The sequence below is a fragment of the Cibotium barometz genome, chromosome 51 (genome assembly GCF_041138505.1).
Source record: "Cibotium barometz isolate CiBa-2024 chromosome 51, ASM4113850v1, whole genome shotgun sequence".
NCBI classification, from domain to species: Eukaryota; Viridiplantae; Streptophyta; class Polypodiopsida; order Cyatheales; family Cibotiaceae; genus Cibotium; species Cibotium barometz.
In genome coordinates, this window is record NC_141096.1 from 44,962,912 (window position 1) to 44,986,425 (window position 23,514).

Genomic DNA, 23,514 nt, shown 5'->3' on the forward strand with positions numbered 1-23,514 from the left:
CCTTTCTCTTGCTTTTCAAAATCTTTACATGGGAAGTGTTAGAATGTACTATTCAACCATGTGGCACAATTTGGTTGGTGTTTTTATTTGTGTGTGTTTCTTCAATCTATAGTAGTATCATGACATTTTTTCTTAAGACTCAAATAGCTTCTGTTACATCTATGCTTTGTTATTTACTTTAATTTTTTTAGCTTCTCCTTGGCCATGTATTTAACACGTGACCTTATGCATGCCATACAAGATAGCCCAAGCTAGAGCCTACAATAACATAAGTACAATGCTTCATGTTTCTCAGCTTCGTATTACAAATTTGATGTTGCAAGAATGAAGCAAGTGGCAGTTAAAAAAATGAGTTCAACATCAAAAACTTCAAGAATGAGTGTGGCATTATGGCAACATTATGATAACATAAGTCTAATACAACATCTTATATAATTTTAAAAAATGGTTCTCTCTCTACGCTTTCAACACTTAAAAGTGTTTTCTCTAAATAGGGGAAGGGCATTTCCCTAATTTGGAGAGAATTGTACCACCTCTCTTATGTATGGTCTTTAAAAAAATCTCACTCACACACATATGCATTGAAGAAGCATTGTTGTATTAAAAATGATTAACTTAATCAATGACTAACACTGGCTAACATGTTGTGCAAGGATAGTGTGAGAGGCATCTTTTATATTCAACGGTTAGAACATTCATCTTCTTCTTGACAATTAGCCTCAAAATCATAATAATTGACACAATTGAAATCAATTTCTCTTACAGTGATCTTACATAGGAACACTGAGAATAAATCATCAACGTATTAGTGCCATGTGAATATACATTTACTAATAATGAAGACTTGTACATGTGATTATTATTAGCATGCTTTCAAATTTGTGGAGCATCTCCTTCTACTATTATCTAACCTAGCTAACGCCCCCCTCCACATGGCGGTTTTTTTTAAGCGATGCCGTGCACCGTCGCAATTCAACATCCCACCTGGCATTGCGTCATCTTCCCCACAACCGACATTTTGCATGCAACCGGCGTAGGACGTCGTGCACCCACCACCGATATTTAACCATGCAGGCCACCCTATTTGCTTCCTCTCCATGTTCCTGTTTTCTTCCTCTCCATTGCATTTGCTCTGCTAGGTTTGCTCTCCGATACCTGTGTTTGAGGTTCGCTCTCTCTCTCTCTCTCTCTCTCTCTCTCTCTCTCTCTCTCTCTCTCTCTCTCCTTGATCCTCAAGGGAATCCTGATCAAGATAGTAAATGAGAATAGGAATGACTAGGACATGAAGCTGCATTCAGCATTATGGAAGTATTTTTAATGTGCGCCATGTGTGTATGTGTGTGTGTTTGTTTTTTAAGATGTCATAAGTATTTTAATGTGCATGTCGTGTGTGTGTGTGTGTGTGTGTGTGTGTGTGTGTGTGTGTGTGAGAGAGAGAGAGAGAGAGAGAGAGAGAGAGAGAGAGTATGTGTGTGTGTTTGTTTAAGAGAGTTTTTTAAAATTTTAATGTTAATGTTAAAGTTTTAAAAAATGTAAATATTTTTAATGTGTGCCTCGTGTGTGTGTGTGTGTGTGTGTGTTTGTTTTTTAAAATGTCTTAAGTATTTTTAATATGCATGCCGCGTGTGTGTATGTGTGTGTGTGTGTGTGTGTGTGTGTGTGTGTGTGAGAGAGAGAGAGAGAGAGAGAGTATATGTGTGTTTATTTTTTTAAATGTCTTAAGTATTTTTAATGTGTGTGCCGTGTGTGTGTGTGTATGTATGTGTGTGTGTGTGCGATAGAGAGAGATAGAGAAAGAAAGAGAGAGAGAGAGAGAGAGAGAGAGAGAGAGAGAGAGAGAGAGAGAGAGAGAGAGAGTTATAATGTACATCATAGTAGACTGTACGTGTGTGTGTGTGTGTGTGATAGATAGATAGATATATATATATATATATATATATATATATATATATATATATATATATATATATAGAGAGAGAGAGAGAGAGAGAGAGAGAGTTATTTAAAAATCTTTTAATAAAAACATGAGTTTTTTAAATGAAGGTGAAAGTTTTTTATAATGTTTTATTCCACACACAAAGGGGTAACGCGCCCAAATGTACAAATTCAAATACACATGGTAGTTACAATTATGTTATTTGATAGAGATGGAAGAGGTGACTCTCCTTTTTTTTTAGCATATGAGGACTACTCTTTCCTTTGAGGAAAGGCTGGAGTTGGCTGTGCTGAATTTGAGTGTCACTTTTTTCCTAGGCTACCTTGGTTTGGGCCATGGTCAGTTGAAGGAAATGGATGAAACGATATTTTTACAATTATTATACGTTTAGATTCAGAAGTTTTAGATGAAAATATTACGTTGATGAATATTGAAGAAACTCTAGGGTTGATTGATTTCGAAAATAAATATTCGTGTGTCATTTTTCTGTGTGACCAAGTTACGCTTACACCTAGGGGGAGTGAGACACATTACTTTCTTATTTCGTTGAATTATGATGTTGTAAATAATGAAGAAGTGTTGCCCCTTTGTCTCTCTTTCTTTCTCTCTCTCACACACACACACACACCCACCAACACCCACCTGGTCCAAGAAAAGGATAAGAACACACATGTTATAAATAATGAAGAAGTGCTTTCTCTTTCTCTCTCTCTCTCTCTCTCTCACACACACACACACACACACATCCGTGGAGAAAAATATAAGGACTTACATGTATTTATTTAAACACACATGTACACATACTAAAGGGAAAACACCCATATGTACAAATTGAAACACACATGTACACACACGTAGTAGTTACAATTATGTTGTTTACACCTACAAGAGTTTGAAGTGAGTATATATGTGTATACATGCATACATATAAATAATGAAGAAGTGCTCTCTCTCTCTCTCTCTCTCTCTCTCTCTCTCTCTCTCACACACACACACACACACACACACACATCCATGGAGAAAAGAATACAAATTCTATGTTTGATGAATTATGATGTTATAAATAATGAAGAAGTGTTGCCTCTCTCTCTCTCTCTCTCTCTCTCTCTCTCTCTCTCACACACACACACACACACACACACACACACACACACACACACACACCCACCCACTAAGAAAAGGATAAGAACACACATGTTGTAAATAATGAAGAAGTGTTCTCTCTCTCTCTCTCTCTCTCTCTCTCTCACACACACACACACACACACACACACACACACATCCATGGAGAAAAATATAAGGACTTACATGTATTTATTTAAACACACATGTACACACACTAAAGGGGAAAGCACCCATATGTACAAATTGAAACACACATAGTAGTTACAATTATGCTGTTTACACCCATGCGCATATGCATATGGTAGTTACAATCATGATTCTTACACCCATGCGCACGCATATAGTAGTTGCAATTGTGATTCATACACTTGCACATAGTAGTCATGCATCAACTTACTTATATGTATGTTTTTTAAAAATAAATATCGTGTTTGTCTATCTCATTTTTTCATGACTGTTATTAATGTATAGTTTTGATTATTTTTTATATAGAACATGGCATTAGACATTCTAAAGATTGTATCTAACAATAATAAATTGTCAGATACAATCTTCTTTGAGGAGATGCCACAATGGAGTTTTTTGGATACCAACATAGCCCAAAATGGGAGGTTCTTGGATTTGATGGATGGGATGATCCCAATCCACGCTATATTTATATATTCTTAGACCCCTATAGGCTAGATGAGAATCTCAAGCTTCTATTAATCAAAGAGGCATTGGGATTAGTAGATGGCTTTTACATTTTTGGGTAGCAAATGCAATAGCTTCGAGGAAAAGCACTTCATTTTTAGGGAAATACTCAAGTGCATTCCGTTAAGGAAATTGGTAAAGATAATGTAATAATCTTGAAATTATTGATTGATGTCTACACATAGCTACTCTACCCTTTTTTTATGTGTATTTGGTGTGATACGTAGCTAGGATAGGGTGAGAAAAATAGAGAGACCATAAGAGTTATAATTGTTTTGATGTTTGTGTGAGATTGTGTAGAGGCAAGCACAAGGACGATAGCATCAAAGTTGGTGGTTTCGAATACTATTCTCTCCTCAACTTCAGGTTAGTTTTATTATTCCGCTTTTATCTCTATCTATTTTTGAGTTTGGAGTTAATGTCTGATGCATAGATAAAGAGATTTTCTTTATGTTGATATGCTTGGTTAACACACACACACACATAGAGAGAGAGAGTGAGAGAGAGAGAGAGAGAGAGAAGAGATTACACATTTAAATACTTTCTATATCTCTTTGTATGCTATGGGTGTTTTTAATATTGTTTATGTAATTGCAATCTTTGCCACGTCTAATACTTTTGTGTGTGCACATAAGTGCAGTTTATAATATTGATATGATATGCTTGGCTATCTAAGCTAAGAATAACAGAAATGTTCTTAAAACGTAAACACCTTTCTTTACAGAGATAGTTATATGTATTGCTAAGCTAAGAGTTATCATTGTGTACTTATTCTATCGACGAGGTATCTACCTATATATAGTGTATGCATATAGTTAGGGTTATATTATATGTTGACAAAGATATAAAGAGATATTTGTAGAGCCTTAAGATATTCACTTTAGATTTCAGTACAGAGATCCTGAATGATTTGGTGGTCGCGAATCATGCTTCCAATGCCAAAGTAGGTTTGTATACCCTACCTGAGTTAATGAATGTTCGAGCGGCAAAAAACCTTGCTCGATCAAACATTACTCCATCTGGAAATCCAAGCTCTAAACAACTACAATATATTGTGGACATATGCGAGCGCACTAAGAAAAATCAGGTTGCTTTGCAAGGAGTACTTAGATGCTCTTTGGGATGAGATCTGTGGGGGAGATACCCTAAGAGATGAGTTAATTCATCATTTCCATCACGTTCTTGATGGTAGTGGTTGCATGGAGGCTAACCAACTCGACATGATGTCTTTCATGGAAAATATGCATGTTAAAATTGGGGAACATGTGGGTGGATGTAATAGGGAATGTAAAGAACAAGTCAATTCTCTAAAAGAGCAAGTACGTACATTAGGCTTGGAGGTATTGAGTAAAGATATCTATTAATCGACTCAAAGCTATAATAAAAAAGATGAGCCGTATGTTTGAGACTAGGGTAGATGCCTATAGAATTTTGTGACACTAATGATGCTTTTTCTCAAGGAGGAAATTGTATTGCAACTTTCTAGATCCGGCTCACTATGGTGATATTTATGAAGTTTCTATTTTCTCAAATTATTTACATCTCTATTTCTATTTTGTTCTCTCGGTCTTCTTACTGTTTGTTATTTTACTTTTCAAAGGAAGTAGAAGATGGTTAGGAGATTCATATATCTAAGTTCAAGCCAAGTTTGTCGGCTTCGAATTTTGGATACAACACGTGTGTCTCGCCGTAATTGTTCGCGGATAAGGACTTGCATTCTAAAATAAATTATTGTTAATTTAATAGAGTGCTGGTATGTGCTGAACTTCCAGGTAAGGTGATGTTTCCTAAGTTGCACAGCATAATTATTAATTGTAATATTCATGGACCATGTGGGGAACTAAATATACGTTCTTCTTGCATGGTTAAAACGGGAGCTGCAAACATTGACATCCTCAGAAGTTTTTTGAGACTACTATTGTTGATGATAATGGGAATCCAACAAACATGCGAGCGAAACGATGGTAGTTTCATCCAAGTAAAAAATCATAGGGTGGATAGTCAATGGGTTGTTCCATATAATCCTTTTCTCTCTATAAGATACAAAGCACATATTAACATAGAAGTATGCTCTAATACAACAGTAAAGTATTTGTATAAGTATATATATAAGGGACATGATAGAGCTACTATAGAGTTACAAGATACACATGGAGTTATTGACGAGGTTAGTCAATATCTGGATGCACGGTATGTGTCTACGTCTGAGGCATGTTGGTGCTTATACTAATATGATTTGCATGATGAAAAGCCTAATATACAAAGGTTGCATATTCATCTTCTCGTGCAAAATAATGTGATATTCAATGACCACGATGATCTACGTGATGTAATTAGTTGTGACAAAAACCAAAGAACTACTCTCACCCGAATGGTTCAGAGCCAATGAGTTGCATGCAGATGAAAATAGCTTGCTGTATGTTGATTTCCCTTGCAAGTGCATTTGGAATTCAGCTAAAAGGAAAAGGGAAAATATGATTAACCGTATGTATAATGTTAGCTCGAGTGTGTAGGTGAGCGATACTACCTATGGATATTACTCACAGTGTGTAAAGGTTGTAAATCTTTTGAGGATGTACGCGTAAACTGTACGTGGATAATTGTATCCCTGCTTTAAGGCTACATGTGAAGCTAGAGGAATGCTAGAGAGTGATGAGGAGTGGTGTATGTGTCTTCAAGAAGCTGCATTGCAAAAAATAGGATTCCAACTACATCAACTATTTGTCACTATACTGGTTTTTTGTGAGCCTATATCCCCTGGACAGCTTTGGAGCAAATTCTGTATAGAACTTTGGACAGCTGTTCATGGCTTGTAGAGAGGGTGTGTTGATGATGGTAAGAACCAAGCTTTGTTGCACATGGAAGAGCTCTTACAACAATATGGCAAACAACTACGTCATTTTGAAGAGTTGCCTATTCCTGATAGATCAAGTGTTGCTATTATTAACAATGGTTTGTTGATGGAAGAGATAATGTTTGATTCAATTCAAAAGGCTGATTTGTCTTCTTGCTTTACTTGAAATACCGAACATCCCATAGATAGATAGATGGATAGATGGATAGATAGATAGATAGAGAGAGAGAGATGTTGGAATTAGGGTTGCAGGAAAGCACACAAAGCTTGGAAAAGAAGAAGCAAGAATGCACACAACACTAAGTGTATTAGATTGTGTCAATGTACAAAAGATAAGTTAGCCCTAGAAGGATGGGCGTATATACAAGCCGAGGGAAAAAACCTCCTAAAGAGAGAAAAAGTGCCCCGGCGGTCCTAAGTGTGTTCACACACATCACTGCCTATATATATATGGTAACAAATCTCCCCTGGGAGTGATGGTATGAACGAGAGCTGGCACTCATGTGTAGGGGAGTGCCATGCCCGAAGTAGATCAGTCCACAAAGGGGAGCAAGCCCAAAGCTTTGCGAAAAGCTTCGAACTTCTCACGAGGAAGCGCCTTTGTGAAAAGATCGGCGAGGTTGTCCTGTGTTGGCACATAGGCCAAGCTGATCTCTCCTGCTGGAGAGTCTCTCCCTGACATAGTGATAATGCACCTCAATGTGCTTTGTGCGAGCATGAAAAACTGGGTTTCTCGCAACTGCCAATGCACTCTGACTGTCAGTGAAGATAGAGGTGGCAGACTCCTGTCCAACACCCAAGTCAGCCATAAGCCGTCTGAGCCACACACACTCAACCGTAGCTGTGAAAGCTGCCCTGTACTCACCTTCACAACTAGAAGTGGCCACAGTAGGTTGCTTCTTGCTCAACCAAGATATGCATGAGCTACCGAGCATGAAACAAAAACCACTTGTGGACACTCTTGTGTCATAGCAACCAGCCCAATCTGAGTCCGAAAAAGCATGTAAATCTGGCGGCAACGATCTCCCCTTGGGATAAAACAACCCAAGATGTATGGTGCCACTCAAGTAGCGAAAGATGCGCTTAACTGCCTTCCAATGCTGAGACCCTGGGCTATGACCTGCTCACCTGTGAGACTGCAAATTGAATGTCCGGCCTCGTAATGCATACATAAATGAGGCAACCAACAGCTGTCTGATAGAGTGTGACATCAACGTGATCTCTAGCATCATGAAGACTCAACTTCAAACCTGTCTCCATTGGAGTAGCAATAGGCTTGCAGTCTTCAAGGCCAAATCTCCGCAACAATGTCTCAATATACTTTGTCTGACACAAAGCAATACTTCCATCACACTGCTTAAATTGTATCCCCAAATAATGATGCAAATGCCCCAAATCTGACATCTCAAAAGAGGCATTCAAGTCAGCCTTAAAATTAGCAATATGACTCTCATTTAGTCCTGTGAGCAGCATGTCATCGACATAGAGAGCAATGATTAGATGTACATCATCCACACGTTTAACATACAAAGTGCTTTCTGTTGGACTATTCTGAAAACCATGTGTAGTCAAATATGCATGTATCTTTTCATACCAAGCTCGTGGAGCTTGCTTTAAACCATATAAAGCCTTTTTCAACCTGCACACTTTGTTTTCCTGCCCTCTTTGAACAAAACCACGAGGCTGCGATACATACACCTCCTCATGCAAATCTCCATTCAAGAATGCAGTCTTTATATCCAACTGATGTACATTCCAACCATTATGAGCTGCCAATGCACAAATGCTACGAATGGTAGTCATACGACAAGTGGGAGCAAAGGTCTCATCAAAACTAATGCCCTTTTCTTGAGCATAACCCTTTGCAACAAGTCTAGCCTTATAGCGATCAACACTGCCATTTGGCTTTTGTTTCAACTTAAAAACCCACTTACATCCAATGGCCTTTTTACCAATAGGCAAATCACACAAAGACCATGTACCATTCTTCATTATAGCATCATATTCACTTTGCATTGTAGCCAACCAATTTTTTGAATTTTGTGCCTCATCAAATGAAAGAGGTTCTTCCTCTTCACACATACTAGACATAGCCAAAGCATAACAATCTGATGTATAAGAGGCATGCTGAAAACCTGAACGAGTACGACTAGTCATAGGTGCATCAATCTTACTATCACGCAAGGTTTGCACCAGCCATTTTGGCATACCTCTAGCCTGCTCATTTTTAGCCCTATCCTCATGAATTACATCGTGTAAATCTGCATCAGAAATAGGCTGATCTATATGATGTCATTTGAAATCTGCATAGGCTGAATATTTGTCTCATTAGGACTTACATTTGAATTCCCACCTGTAAAGAGAGGCAACAACGTATCAAATACATCCCATGAGCTCACACCTGTCTCTTTGGTACATGATAACAAAGGTTGCACAGCATCTTCCACAAAAACAACATCTCGACTAATCAAGATACGCTTTGACTGTGGATGATACAATCTGCAACCCTTGCTCTCAGCACTGTAACCAACAAAAATGCATTTGACAGCCTTATCATCCAATTTTCTGCGTTGTGGCATAGGCACTAAAGCATAGGCCAAGCAACCAAAGACACGCAAGTGACCAATAGAAGGTTTCCTGCCATGCCAAGCTTTGTATGGAGTAATAGACTGCAAGGCCTTAGTGGGACACCTGTTGAGTACATATGCAGCACACATGACAGCCTCAAGCCAAAATGCATGTGGCAAAGCTTGGCTCTTGACCATACATCATGCCATCTCCATAAGTGACCTGTTTTTTCTCTCAGCAACACCATTTTGCTGAGGGGTATACGGCACTGTACATTGGTGTTTTATCCGACGACTAGCCAGAAATGCATCAAACTGTTTAGACATGTACTCCCCCCCTCGATCAGAAACGGAGGGTACCCACAGTACAATTGGATACATTTTCAACCATAAGAAAAAACTGTTTGAAGCACAAAAACACTTCGGACTTTGCCTTCAGTGGATATACCCATGCATGCCTTGAGTAATCATCAATGAAAGTCACGAAGTACAAGTGTTTACCAAATGACGGAGTTTGCATAGGCCCACATACATCACTATGTACAAGTTGCAATTTGCGAGTGGCCCGCACAGAACCATCCTTTGGAAACGCAGAACGCTGCATTTCCCTCAAAATACAGCCTTCACAAACATGTTTCAATGGTGCCTCAAGAGGGGGCAATGAAGCAACCATATCAAATTTCTGCAAACGCAGCAAACTAGCAAAGTTCAGATGACCAAAACGAGCATGCCATAGTTTTGCATCTGAAACTGCCTTTTCATCAGAAACTGCATTTGCTGAATCTTCCACACACTTGTCATAAGAATTGAGCCTATATAGCCTACGAAATAAGGTGCCAGATGCAATAATCGTATCACCAGAAGTCAAATCATGAACAGTATATCTGTCATCCACAAATTTGACTACAAATCCAAGTCTAGCAAGCGCAGAGACAGACAATAGATTCTTCTTTATCCCTGGCACATACAAAGCATCTGAAAGTGTGAAAGCGCTGCCATTTGCAGTAGTAAGCATAATTTTACCAATGCCCTTCATTGGGTAAGAAGCATTATTGGCACATGTGACAGTATTCCCATTAGAGACAGCCTCAAGTTTGCAGAAAACTGCAATGTCGAAATTTCTGCAGAAAATGATGAAAACACCTGTGCAGAACTTGAAATGCAAAAACGGAGCCCGAAACGACCTCAAATGCAAATTCTGAGAACGCTAAGCCCTATGGGCTTGTTTGCAGAGTATAGGGACTTGCAAGCGCACGTGAAAACTCACCTCAATCGGAGAACGTGAGTCGGAGGGTGCTGGCGGCGTAGCCCTGGGAGCCGATGCCTGCTCTGATACCAATTGTTGGAATTAGGGTTGCAGGAAAGCATACAAAGCTTGGAGAAGAAGAAACAAGAATGCACACAACACTAAGTGTATTAGATTGTGTCAATGCACAAAAGAAAAGTTAGCCCTAGAAGGATGGGCGTATATACAAGCCGGGGGAAAAAACCTCCTAAAGAGGGAAAAAGTGCCCCGGCGGTCCTAAGTGTGTTCACACACATCACTGCCTATATATATATATGGCAACAAGAGAGAGAGAGAGAGAGAGAGAGAGAGAGAGAGAGAGAGAGAGAGAGACTCTTGTAATAGCTAAATGTTATTATCTTTTTTGAACAGATGGAGGCGAGGAGTTTAGGCTTCCAAGGAGAGATAATCCAGTTGTCCGAAGATTGTTTTAATAACTGCTTCGGTGTGTCAAGATTGTCAACACTATTTTGGTTGGAATTCTAGATGTATATCTTTATGCCAATTTTGTTGCTTTATTTTGGTTGGAATTCTAGATATATATCTTTATGCCAACTTTGGTGCTTTATTCAACGAAATGTAAGTGCTTTAGGAGCTTCTACATGGATATATGTGGCAAGCATGGTGTGTATATATGTAGGTTGGCAAGTTGAGATCCATGAGGCCCAAAATGGTCCTCATGACGAGCCTTTTGTTTTTATGCATGTAAGAATACTCTTGCGCGTTAGGGATGGGTCATGCCACTAGGTACGGGTATAGCTATGTGTGTAAATAAGTGTGTGTGTGTGTATAGGTACATGTATGCTATGTTTGTACTTATGTATGTCTAGAGATAGATAGATGTTGTTCATATGTATAGGTGGTTATGTGAGATAGATAGATGTTGTTCATATGTATAGGTCACTAGTGTATGTGAGTACCATGTACACATATCTGTGCAAATATATGCATTTACGTAAAGATAAGTTAAAAATGCATATACATATATGTATACTTGATTGGTTCTATGCATGGGTACATATGGATGTATATGTATGAATGCGTATATATAATGTATATATGTATGTGAACATATATATTTACAAAAACATATATATGTGTACCTGTATTTAGGCATATATGTGTGTGTACGTAAAATATATATGGATAGACATTGTAGATGTATGTGTAAATGTATATATGTTTATATGTGTGCCAGTTCCTGAAATATGGATGTATGTGTGCATGTATATGCAAAGAGATTTTGAGTGGCCAATCCATTCCCCATTCTCTGGACATGAGAGGTTTTACACTCATGGACATCTCTCTCTCTCTTTCTCTCATGTTTATACACCTCTTGTCTTTTTCAAGGGTGTGTTTAGCTCAGCCAGTAAGAGACGAGTCTCCCCACTAGTAGTATAAACGTAGCATTCAAATACTATTGTATTTATATCCTTAGTATGGCTAATTCGTTCTCTGCCGGGCAAGAATGGACTTCTCGGAGCTGGAGGTCTCGGAAGGCCTGCGTTGGACGTGGCATGCTTGGCCCTCCTCTCGCAAAGCGGCTGAGCAGATGGTTATTCCGCTGGCCATCATGTGCTGCCCGCTTTCTCCGATCCCGGACCTTCCCGCCCTCCCTTACGCCCCGCTGCCTTGTGGCACCTGCGGCGGCGTCCTCAACCCTTACGCCCGTCTGGATCCGGCCTCCAAGGCCTGGACTTGCCCTTTCTGCTTCCAACAAAATACCTTCCCCCTCTCCTACCAGCACTCCATCAGCGACCACAGCCTACCCGCCGAGCTCTTCCCCACCCACACGTGCGTCGAGTATCTTCTGCCGCCCGCCACCGGTATCTATGCCATCACCTACCCCCAGCAGCAGCAGCAGCAGCTGCAACCGGGTCCCGTATTCCTCTTCGTGCTAGACACCTGTATCTCTGCGCAAGACCTTGGAAGCTTGAAGAAGGCGATCTCTCAGACTCTGAGCCTTTTACCAGAAAACGCGTCAGTGGGTCTTGTCTCTTTCGGGACCCAAGTTCATGTGCACGATCTTGGCTTCCATCATTGTATGAAGGCCGTCGTGTTCCACGGGGAGAGAGAGCTGCCTTCTCATCGGGTATGCACGCATTCGTTCCCTTGTATTTATTTATGTACACTGTGACAATCTTCTGAAGTCTCGAGGTAGCAAGACGTGTACAACGCACACCTCAGTTGTCTCGGCTTGCATATGCGGCTTGTGATAGGGCTGGATCTTGCCAGGCAATCCGAGGTAACACGTGGAGTGGCTTGTCCGAATTTTGGCCAGGACACCAATTTTTATGAGAAAGCTACGAATGCCGAAGGAATGATGCCATGAAGTTGTAATGCGCCCGCGGTGCAAGGGACGAATTTCATTACTTCGGACAGGGACTCACAAAGCACAGTCCGAGATATGCAGGAGATTATGAGTCTTTGCCAGAACCCGCTTGAAACATACCCATCTGGATAAGTATAAGGGTAACTTTTTCGACTTAATATGCTAACCGGGGAGTATTTTATCTACAGCCAATTGGTGCTGTTATACAAGATGCCGTCTACGTGTCTTTTTTTTTTTTGGGGGGGGGGGGGGGGGGGGGGATTAAGCCATGCCAATTTTTTGTCGAAGGCTTGTCTGAATCCTTTATCCTAGAACCAAAAAAATTTAGATAGGTCAATCTCCAGAGTATGGTGCTTAACGATTATACTAGAGAATATCATTTATGAAGAGAATCCATCTTTTAGTGTCTCTCATGCCCAACCTATCCTTGCTTTGCTAGAGTTAGGATAACTGGGGGAAGGGATTGCTTATCTAAACAGGGAGGTGTAGGAGTTTTTAGTCTTGGGATACTTATGGCGCCTAGTTCATATCTGGCCAATATAAGCGAGTTATGAGTTAGTTTGAGGGAGAGCTGCTCATACTTGACTCTATGCCCTACTGAGATTACTTCGTGCTCACATCAAAAGGGTGTGTCATGGTGGTATGCGACCTGAGGGCTTTGCACCTAGAGCATCCCTGAGCAAACGCTTGAATTGTTGAAAATAGTTGTACTTTTCTGACGACATGGCCGCAGTCTCATGAGTAATGGATCGATGACCCTCGTTGCCATCATAGTTGTTCCCATCTTGAAGTCCTGGATCGGCCTCATAATTGTTCCTTTCATTAGGCCCTTGGTTGCCCTCTACTCTTGACATGGCTCTGTTACCCAAAGAAAGATTTCTTGAGAGAAATCCTACTCTGGTACCACTGTAAACCCAGTGGGGTGTGCTATGACAGATTCCACCACGTATCCAAGAGATAGAAAAATAGAGAGAGAAGATAGAGAGAGAAGATAGAGAGAGGGAGAGTAGGATTTAGAGAACTTTGCACAGGATACACACACTGAGTGGGAAACAGGCTTCGCCCCCTTTTAGGAATTTATTTAGGAACAATCCATGGGCTTGCAAGCCATGATCAATACATCAATGAATACAAAAGTAAACAAATTTGCCAATGTAGAAACCAATGTTAATGTCGAGTCAAGGCATGAGATCCTGTTTTGCCGAGCACACCACGGGGATGGCCCAGAAGATCTCTCACCGAGCCAGTACCAAATCCAATGTACCCCAAGCTTGCAATCGAGGTACACAAGTAATAAGAGTAGACGATGAAGTTTATGATGTTCAACAAAAGAATTGACGGCCAATCCGGAGTAGAAACAGCCCAAAAGGCCGTACAGAGGCGTACGGACCAGATTAGGTCCACATGGTAGCACGGCAATCGCCAGACGACGACGTAGAACGACATAGAACAGGTAGCGGTAGCAGCTGTATGGCGCGGAACAATAGTAGGCGACAGCAGTTGTATGGCGCGGAATAGCAGCGACATCAGTCGGCGGGACACAGCTCGGTACGATTGTATGGATCGTATAGCGTACAGATAACTGATGACATGGCGCAAGGGATTGTCAGCGGCGTTCTAGATCAGCAGTATGGCGATGATGCTTTGATGAGGATGATGATGAAGAGAGGTTGATGCTTGTTTTATACCTAAGGGGAGTCTTGTTTTTTGACCAAAAGCTAGCCATGCTTTTGTTTTTCTTTTTGCTTTGCTTGTGTTTTACTTTTTGCTTTGTTTTTCTCTTTTTCACTTAGTACAGTAAAATATTATTCAAATAAGGCTAGCTTTTCCCAAGTGCTTTTGTGCTTTGCTTTTTTGGCTTTAGGGCCTTACTTTTTGGCCCTAGAGTTGCTTTTTGAAAAAGCAGCTTTTGCTTTTTGGTCTTGCTCAATCTCCTCTTGCCAGTGATGCTCTTGGCTCACTGTCAACTCAGTTTGACTTTTTGATTTTCTCTACTCTTTGACCAAAACTGGTGCTTTTCCATGTGCAAACTTTATGGTCCCTATCCCCATGCCTTCTTCCACTAGTCCAATGTCCTGGCAAGGGTTCCATCATGTGAATAGTGCTAGGAAGGCCAAATAGTTACACCACTTATGGCTGGCCATAATGCTAGCCTATGATACCTACATGCTTACATGCTTGCTACATGCATCTCTCCTAAGATGACCTAAATGTGATTGTTCTCCAATTGGGTTAAGTGACACACACACCTAAGGCTTCAGATGTGATCTACGTAGCTAGTGCCTGACATGTCCTTGGATTAGGGCTCACAATGGGGTCACCACATATGACAAATTCCTAAAAAGGTTGTACTGATGTACTAATGTAACACTGATGATCTTCTACTGACCTTGACTTTAATTGATTGTGATATTTTTGGTATGAACACCTTCACTCTTGATCTCCGCCTCCAAGTCTTTGATGAAGAACTGAGCATCTGTAGGGAAGAGAAAGTGCTTGGTAAACACACTAGCAAGCTTGGATATGGAGTTGGGAAGGAGAAAGTGTAGAAAATACAACCAAAAAAAAGGCTTCATGAAGACCTACTTCTAGAGAGAGATGGAAGAGAGATGATGAGATGTCCACCCTAGGTGTCAGGTAGAGTGGACAAGTGACTTGTAGTGCAAGCTGGGATAAACACATGGTTGGTTACTCCCTTTGAACAAAGGGGATAAGGTTTGGGCAGTGGGCATTGGGTTTTGTCCACCTCGGGACATCAGTGTGTGCGAACACAGGGTTCGTCATAATTTATAGTTGCCCAAAACCTAATGAAGTGTGTACACACTCACGTATAAATTAATGCTAATTCCTAAGGCTAGGTTTATGACCAATACTTACCACTTGTCCATAGTAGTTAGGGGGTTGTTTGAAATGGGTTTCCTAAAAGTTTTAAACGCGTTTCAAACGGGTTTTGTAAAATCAGCCCGAAGTTTCCTACAAGTTTTCTACCTACAGGTTTTTGCATGTACAAAATTTCAAATATATATTGTATAAAATATGTAAAAATAACACTAAATGCATAGAATACATGGAAACATCAATTTGAAGCCTATAGTCTATAGTCTTTGAATCACAAACAACAAAAACCATATAATCATTCATCATCAATGTCAAACCATACATGACACTATCACGACTCACACTACATAGGTTAAAACTTATAAGTTTGAAGTGTTCATGTCACATCAATGATCATACATGAATCATGATGAATCAATAGTCATGGCCCGATGCCCATAAACAATACATAATAAATCATGATAAGCCACATGGCTCAGGCTCTCGACTCTCAGCCTTGTCAGACTCAGACTCACTGTGAGAATCTGAATCAGATGTGGAGGAAGACTCGGCTGTTGCACTCGCCTCACCTACTGCACTGGAACTAGCACCTGTTGCTGTAGATGAATGTGCACGACTAACTCGTGCATGTGCTGTGATCTCCTCATATAGCATGGCATAAATGTCGCGCTCCTCTTGAGGAATCTTTGGGACTTCTTTCACTTTCTCAATGTCAATTTGATCAACATTGACTTGGCGAGGCTCGATGGGATTGCCTACCTGCTCAATTAGGCGGAGGTTGCAATGACAAAATACCAACCGCTCTAATTGAGCAGTGGACAACCGATTCCTCTTCTTTGTATGGAAGAGGGTCCAAGTGCTCCAATTCCTCTCGCAAGGACCCGAGTTACAATCCTATGATAGGACTCGAATGGCGAGGGATTCCTATCATAATTCATGCAACAAAAGAAGTTGAAGCCCTTATTAGAAATAACTTATAAGTATACTACAAGTGGATTCTTATGCAAGATTCAAGAACCAAGAGTTAAGACTCACCAAGTGAGGGGTGCTGATGCCATATTTCTCCCACCATGACACTGGCTGTAGCTGTGTCTCCCGCATTTTGGTCGTCACTGAGCCAAATTTAAAGCTACCATTTCGGAAAATAAGTAGCTCATCCTCCAACTGCCTTAGCAGGTCCACATCCCCTCTTGTGTATCTCTGGATGTACTGCTGCCATCCATCCTCAAGCTCCTCATTATTGTATTGCTCCTCATTTCTCCAAAGAGGATGCAATATGTGAGCAATTGCATGGATTGGTCTATGAAACCAATCCCATCGTGTGTTCCACACGGCTCGGATGTCCTGAACCCTAAAAAAACAGCCATGAAATGTATATAGTATAATGTCATGACTCATAAACATGATATTATACAAGATTGAAGAATCAAAGAGACTAAGAGTGCATGCATAATGCAGCATACCTCTCTACTGATAAGACAGTGCAGCGGTTTAAAGCTTCACCAATTCTATCCATGAACTCGTACAGGAGTCCCAGATTGCTACCCTCCATGTCCGTGATGCGAAGAACACTATAAATAGGCTGAATGGCCTTTATGAGAGCTTCAGCCTCTTGCCACCAGCTCTCGGGTGGCCTCTTGCTTTGTCTGCATCTATAGACTGGCTTTGATGCTCCCTCTTTGCAAGGCCTTGGCAATGGGGATTGGAGTCCTTTGTGCCCGTGGTGCAAAGCTGCCTTTTGAAACCTTTTGTTTCTTGGATACACTTGTACTCCTTGTAGCTGACACATCCACATCTTCCTCCTCATCTTCATTCCTCTCCTTTTCTGTCGGTAACTTCATTTGGCCTAATAATTTGGCTCTCTTCCACTCTTGTAATGATGCCTTGATAGCATCCAGCACAAGTGGACAAGAGCTAACTCCCTTCCCTGCTAAACTTGTGAGATGGGCCTTCACCCGGTCTATGCTGCCACCGGACTGCAAACCACAATACTTGCACTACCATTTGGAATCACCTCCACTCTTGTCAGAGGCCGATTCGATCACATGGGTCCACATATCATCTCTTGTGCGAGGCATTTTGTTGAAGGAGTGTGCCTGTGGAGAAACCCCTAATTTTCAAAACACTTCAATTGACAAAAATCAGCCATGTAATGGATTACATAGCTGCGTAAGACCCTTGGGCAAAGTCTAAGGCAAACATTGGAGGCTTAATGGGGTCTCTGTGAAGAAAACCCCCATTTTGCAGCATCTCCATCTTCAAAAAATTGGCTAAAATTAGCAAGCAAGATTGATAAAAAACACACTTGGCTGTAGACACGTGACCCGAGGGAGGAAACGTGGAGGTTTGGGGCAGGCCGGGCAGTGCCCGTATTCGCTGGTGACGAGGAGGGGAAGGCGGCGCATGGAAACCAGAGAAAATGTTATCGAACAACTCGTCGCTTGATGTTGACGTTGGATTTTGGGAAAAAAAATGTTATAAAAAATGTGTGAAAGAAATGCGTTTCCCAGAAGGAAACGTTTCGAAAATGTTTCAACGTTTCTTTTAGGGAATGAAACGCGTTTCCTAACTACTATGCACCTGTCACATGCTACATATCTATTTCAAGAGACAATTTCACACGCACGGTTCATGGGTGGGCGTCCCCTTACTTGGAACTACACATTGGTCAGGCAAGCATGAACACAGCATGCAAATTCAATTGCAATCAAACACATATAAGATGCCATGCAATGCAGCATTGGTATGGACAATCCCTGTTCATGAGACTATACCAAAATAGACATGCTCCAGGCAAGTACACGAGGGACCAAACCCAATGGAACACGAGTCCTCCAGGCATTTCCGGGCATGTATACACAGGCACAAGTCCCAGCGGAAATCCAAGTCCACAGTATCACATGAGTAGCGTCAATCCTGGGCATATGCAACTGCCATGGATGCCAGTCCAATGTACATACATAATGAGAAAGCACGGGTGGACCAATTGGTGGCGAAATGTTGACATGATGCCTGTAAAAGCATGTGCTTGGGTGGTTCTTGTAACATAAGAGTATCATTTGAATTCTGCAACATATCTCTCTTGTATTTGCTATCACATCTCTCTCTCTCTCTCTCTCTCTCTCTCCCCTTCGTACTCTCTCTCTCTCCTCGCTGTGCACCCATCTCGATGGCTTGAACCTCTTGCACATGTTTCATTTTGGCACCATGGTTTCCTTTAGACTTAAGGGTATTCAGCTTGATGCAAGTAGAGATTTCTTAGTAGATATGCAAGAAACGCTAGTTAGTGCACGAGAAGCTATTAGGTGCGCACAAGATCGTGCACGGTTTTATGCCGATAGGCAGCATTCACTGAGGGAGTTTATGGAGGGAATGCTAGTTTATTTGAGAGTGCCCAAGAGTTCTGAGACGCTACATACAGGGAAGGTTGGGAAGTTATCCCCTAGGTACTGTGGACCTTACAAGATCTTGAAAAAGATTGGTGAGGTTGCGTATAGTCTAGAGTTGCTTCCGAATGTGAAAGTTCATCCAGTCTTTCATGTCAATCGAGTGGAAGAGATGTTGGGAGCTGAGGATAACCTTGTTACCACGTCAGGAACTTGTCGAGGTTGAGGACTTGTCCTATGTTCCACATGAACCCGAGAGGAGGATAGAAGTCAAGGAAAGGCAACTTAGGAACAAGTTGATCCCTAAATATAAGATTAAGTGGAAAGGAGGACTCAACTTGGGGGTCAGCAGCTAGTTTGAGTAGGTGCTTTCCTGATTTCATTTAAGGGTAATGCTTGAAGAGGGGAAGTTATGTTATGTACCTAGACACTAATCTACGGATTAGGGACCTAATCTAGCGAGGATAGGGGGTCCGAGGATTAGGGATTAGCAGGCAGATATTTGGTTGGTGTTCCTGGATTTACAAAACAGACATAATGGCTGTTTATAACAAGTTAGCTATTATGGTGTAGTTATCACTATATAAATGAGAGCTTGGGTTATTATGAGCGACAACTGTGTAGGTGAATCACTTAAGGGTCTGGCTTGGACTAGGAGAGTAGACATGCTCGTGTTCTATACATGGCAAGTATGTAGATTGACTTGTCAAAGGCTTTCAGGCAGGCTTAAGTGGTATGGGATGTTGGAGGGTGTTGTTTTGGAAAGGTACCTTCCCATTACATTCCTACAAATTACAATAGGGACATCTAGGCGTCCACATAATTGTACTTCTGTTGCTGTGGTGGAGTAGGTTAAGAAAAGAGTCTCATTTCTACTTCTCTCTACTTTGAGTGTCACCATTGCGAATGTGATTAGTGTTAATCTTTATAACTTAGTGTACACACTAAGCCATGTGTTAAATCACACTTGTCTAGGGTATTTTTTGGCTTCCTTGAAGCCCTTGGACGAATTACATGCATGAAATCCAAGTAATGTCGAGGCATGAAGGCATTTACATGGGCACAATTCATTTTTCAAACAACAGGCAAGCACGACAAATATGACGAAAAATAGGAAAATCCACCCATCTTGCTAAGCTTGTATAAAATTTCCATACATAATATTTGGAAAATTTCACAATTGGTGGCATGTTTGAATGAGGTTTCATTTTTGGGCTCGGTGCCTTTCTGCATGAATTTCTTCTCTACCCCAATAAGTGGAAGTGCCAAAGGCACGTTTCACTGGTATATGAGAAAGCACTGAAAAGTTTTTAGACAATGTCACACAATCTATTTAGTGAATAGTTAGAGGTGGTGTTACGATACATGGCATGGGCAATGTGTATTTGCTGGTGGTACAGGTACCATCTATAACCAGTAGCTATTGGATTTAGCTTCAGAATTCCATGGCTCACAAAACCCTTGTTGCAAATTGCAGTTCAGCTTTGAGTAGTTGAATATACTTTCTAACCTAAGTAATTCTAATTTTTTTCCCCTGATCTCTTGCAGATTCAAGAATTGTTGGGCATCTCCTCCAAATTTCAAAAGCCTATGGGCACGAAGCAAGGGGGGATTGGTCAATTTTTGGTTCCATTTTTGGATTGTGAATTCAATTTTACAGTTATTCTCGAGGAGCTACAGCCTAACCCTGTCAAGGTAGATTCCAAACACAGGCCTCAAAGGGCTACTGGAGCTGCTTTGGCTGTAGCTGTTTCTTTGCTGGAGGGTTGGGTAACGAATGCTGGATCTCGGATACTGCTATTTGTTGGAGGTCCTGCAACAGTAGGACAAGGGAAGGTTTTGGACTCAAACCTTGAAGAGAGCATGCGTACCCATCGTGACTTGATGAATAATAGAGCCTATCATTTAAAGAAGGCAGAAAAGTTCTATAAAAGCATAAAGGATACTTTGGTCACTAAGGGATTAGTATTGGACATTTTTGCTTGTTCCTTGGATCAGGTAGGTATTCACGAGGTCAAATCAGCAGTCGAGACCTCTGGTGGGCTACTTGTACTGGCTGAGACCTTTGAATCAGATGAATTTAAGAAGTCTTTACAACGACTTTTTGCACATGATGCAGAGGGCCATTTGAAGATGTGTTTCAATGCAACTTTGGAGGTGATAGCCACTCAAAAAGTGAAGGTCTCTGGAGCTCTTGGGCCCTGCTCATCTTTAAGTAAAAAGACTACTTTGGTTAGTAACAATCAAGTAGGAGTTGGAGGAACGAATATGTGGAAAATGTGCACTTTAACTGAAAAAACCCACATAGCTTTTTTTTTCGAGGTGTCTAGTCAACCGGCAAGTGCTGCACAACCTGGAACTGCTTTTATTGTCCAATTTATAACAAAGTATCAGAAGAGTAATGGGCAGGCTCGGGTTCGTGTTACCACGACTGCTAGGCGGTGGATTGATGGCTCTCAAGTTCAGGAGCTTGTAGCAGGGTTTGACCAGGAAGCAGCTGCTGCAATCATTTCTAGACTTGCTCTATATAAGGCAGCAGGGGAAGATGTCGTAGAAGTTATAACATGGCTCGACCGTATGCTAATTAGGTTTGCATCCAAGTTTGGGGATTACAACAAGGAAGATCCTGAATCTTTTCGGCTTTCCTCCAATCTTTCCTTGTTTCCTCAGTTGATTTTTTACCTGCGACGATCTCAGCTGCTCCAAGTCAGCAGTAGCACACCAGATGAAACTGCTTTTTTCAGGTTAATGCTGAATCGGGAAGGTGTGGTTGGAACTGTCATCATGATACAGCCCACACTGTTCTCCTACTCTTTTGATGGGCCTCCAATGCCAGTCCTACTTGATATCAGCTCAATCAAAGCTAATTCCATCCTTCTTTTTGATGCATTTTTCTTCATTGTGGTACATTATGGATCAGTGATTGCTCAGTGGAGGAAGCTTGATTACCACCAGGACCCATGTCATGAAAATTTCAAAAAGCTGTTGGAAGCTCCTGTAATGGATGCACAGTCACTGCTGGCAGAGCGGAACCCTCTGCCCAAGTTTATTCAGTGTGACCAGCATAGTAGTCAAGCACGATTTCTATTAGCAAAGCTGAATCCATCAGTCACACATAAAAGTGAAAATGTTGGGGATTCTGATCTGATTTTCACAGATGATGTGAGCTTACAAGTTTTTATTGCTCATTTACAAGAACTTGCAGTAAAGGATGGCTACCTGTGAGTACTTTAGGTTGTGTTTTTTGTTTGTAGATTCTGTCAGTACTTTTTTCTAAGATGGAGGATATTATAGGCGTGTACACCATTTAGTGTGGCACTTGGGTCTGAAGGCCTGATTGCAGTTTTGGGCCTAAAATGTTTTTGCCATTTTCCAAGCTTCAACTTGTTGATTTTGTAATACTGGTCTTTGTGGGTTTTGCATATATGAGCTTTTTTTTTTTGTCCAATGCATGCTGACACTAGTCTTGTGTAATCTGGGTAGGATTCTCAAAAGACTCTGATGGTCTTGTTTTTCATTGTGGGTTTGTATCTAAAAAATGAGTCAAGGGTTCTCTTCACCCTGCAAGAGCGAGGATGTGAGTTAGATACCTCCACCACTTGAGAGAAAAAAAAGTATAAGTAAGCCTTTCTTTATTTGAACCCTCTTACAGGTAGTAAGAAAAAATGTATTGCCTGAAAAGAGACCATGCTTCATTTGCAAAGATGAAAGGTGAGGTGATTTATAGTTTGCATGAAACGAATCAGTTTTTAAGAATTCTGAAGTCTATGAACAATAATTTGATAAAACTTTCATTACAAGCATGCAATTAAAACGATATGCAAGAATAAACACACATTATACATCCAGCGGATGGTTTTTTTTTTGTCTTTTGGGTCCACGTGCTTTGTTATTTTGCTAATTGGACCCAAAAGGTCACCCTTGTCCATCATGTCTCAATGCTGGAAGCTCAGGATAAGGCCTGACAAGTGTTCGTTTTGAACAGTCAATTTTGTTGAAATTTTACATTGCTCAAGATCAGAAGTCACAAACCACACAAAACCTTGGAAGGTAAGGAGAGCAAATATGGAATTTACATGGAACTCCTGAACCATAAACTCCCTCGGTGTATGGGTTCTGTGGAGCGTCATTTGCGACCAACTAGTCTGAACTACACAACTTGAATGACTGAAATGTGTAACCCAACTCCTCTTTGACACGAGGCGTGCGCTGTAATCAAAAGCCCTGAAAAGGTGAATTTGGGAGTGTGTGTTAGTTTTCGCTTGTAGTTTTGGTCAATTGATCTTATATCAGCAATAACGGCGGCTTGTGATCGGGGTTGTCATTCCGTTTAGTGTGGACTTGGGGGCCAAAATAGCCTTCTTTTCTAACATAGTGGGCACTGTGGATGATGCACATCTACCTTGTGTCTGTTGAACACTGGACGCACATCTGCATTTCATGCTTTCTCCACGACCACGGCCCACCGCCCTCAAAACATGATCAACTGACTACTAAC

The 23,514-nt window shown here is 41.1% G+C and overlaps 1 protein-coding gene across 1 annotated transcript; it reads left to right on the plus strand.

Moving 5' to 3' along the window:
* The first annotated feature begins 11,910 nt into the window (after positions 1 to 11,910).
* On the plus strand, positions 11,911 to 22,415 carry LOC147609671 (Sec23/Sec24 protein transport family protein). Its single transcript, XM_086787618.1, has 2 exons — positions 11,911 to 12,552; positions 20,565 to 22,415. Exons 1-2 carry the CDS (start codon positions 11,929 to 11,931, stop codon positions 22,239 to 22,241), a joined length of 2,301 nt encoding a protein of 766 aa, XP_086643744.1. The 5' UTR covers positions 11,911 to 11,928; the 3' UTR covers positions 22,242 to 22,415.
* Positions 22,416 to 23,514: the final 1,099 nt, after the last annotated feature.

Bases quoted from the DNA above. Each gene is read 5' to 3' on its own strand.
- LOC147609671 (XM_086787618.1), top strand. From the start codon at position 11,929: ATGGACTTCTCGGAGCTGGAGGTCTCGGAAGGCCTGCGTTGGACGTGG. The intron at 12,553-20,564 runs GTATGCACGCAT...GATCTCTTGCAG, and splicing joins GAGAGCTGCCTTCTCATCGG to ATTCAAGAATTGTTGGGCAT.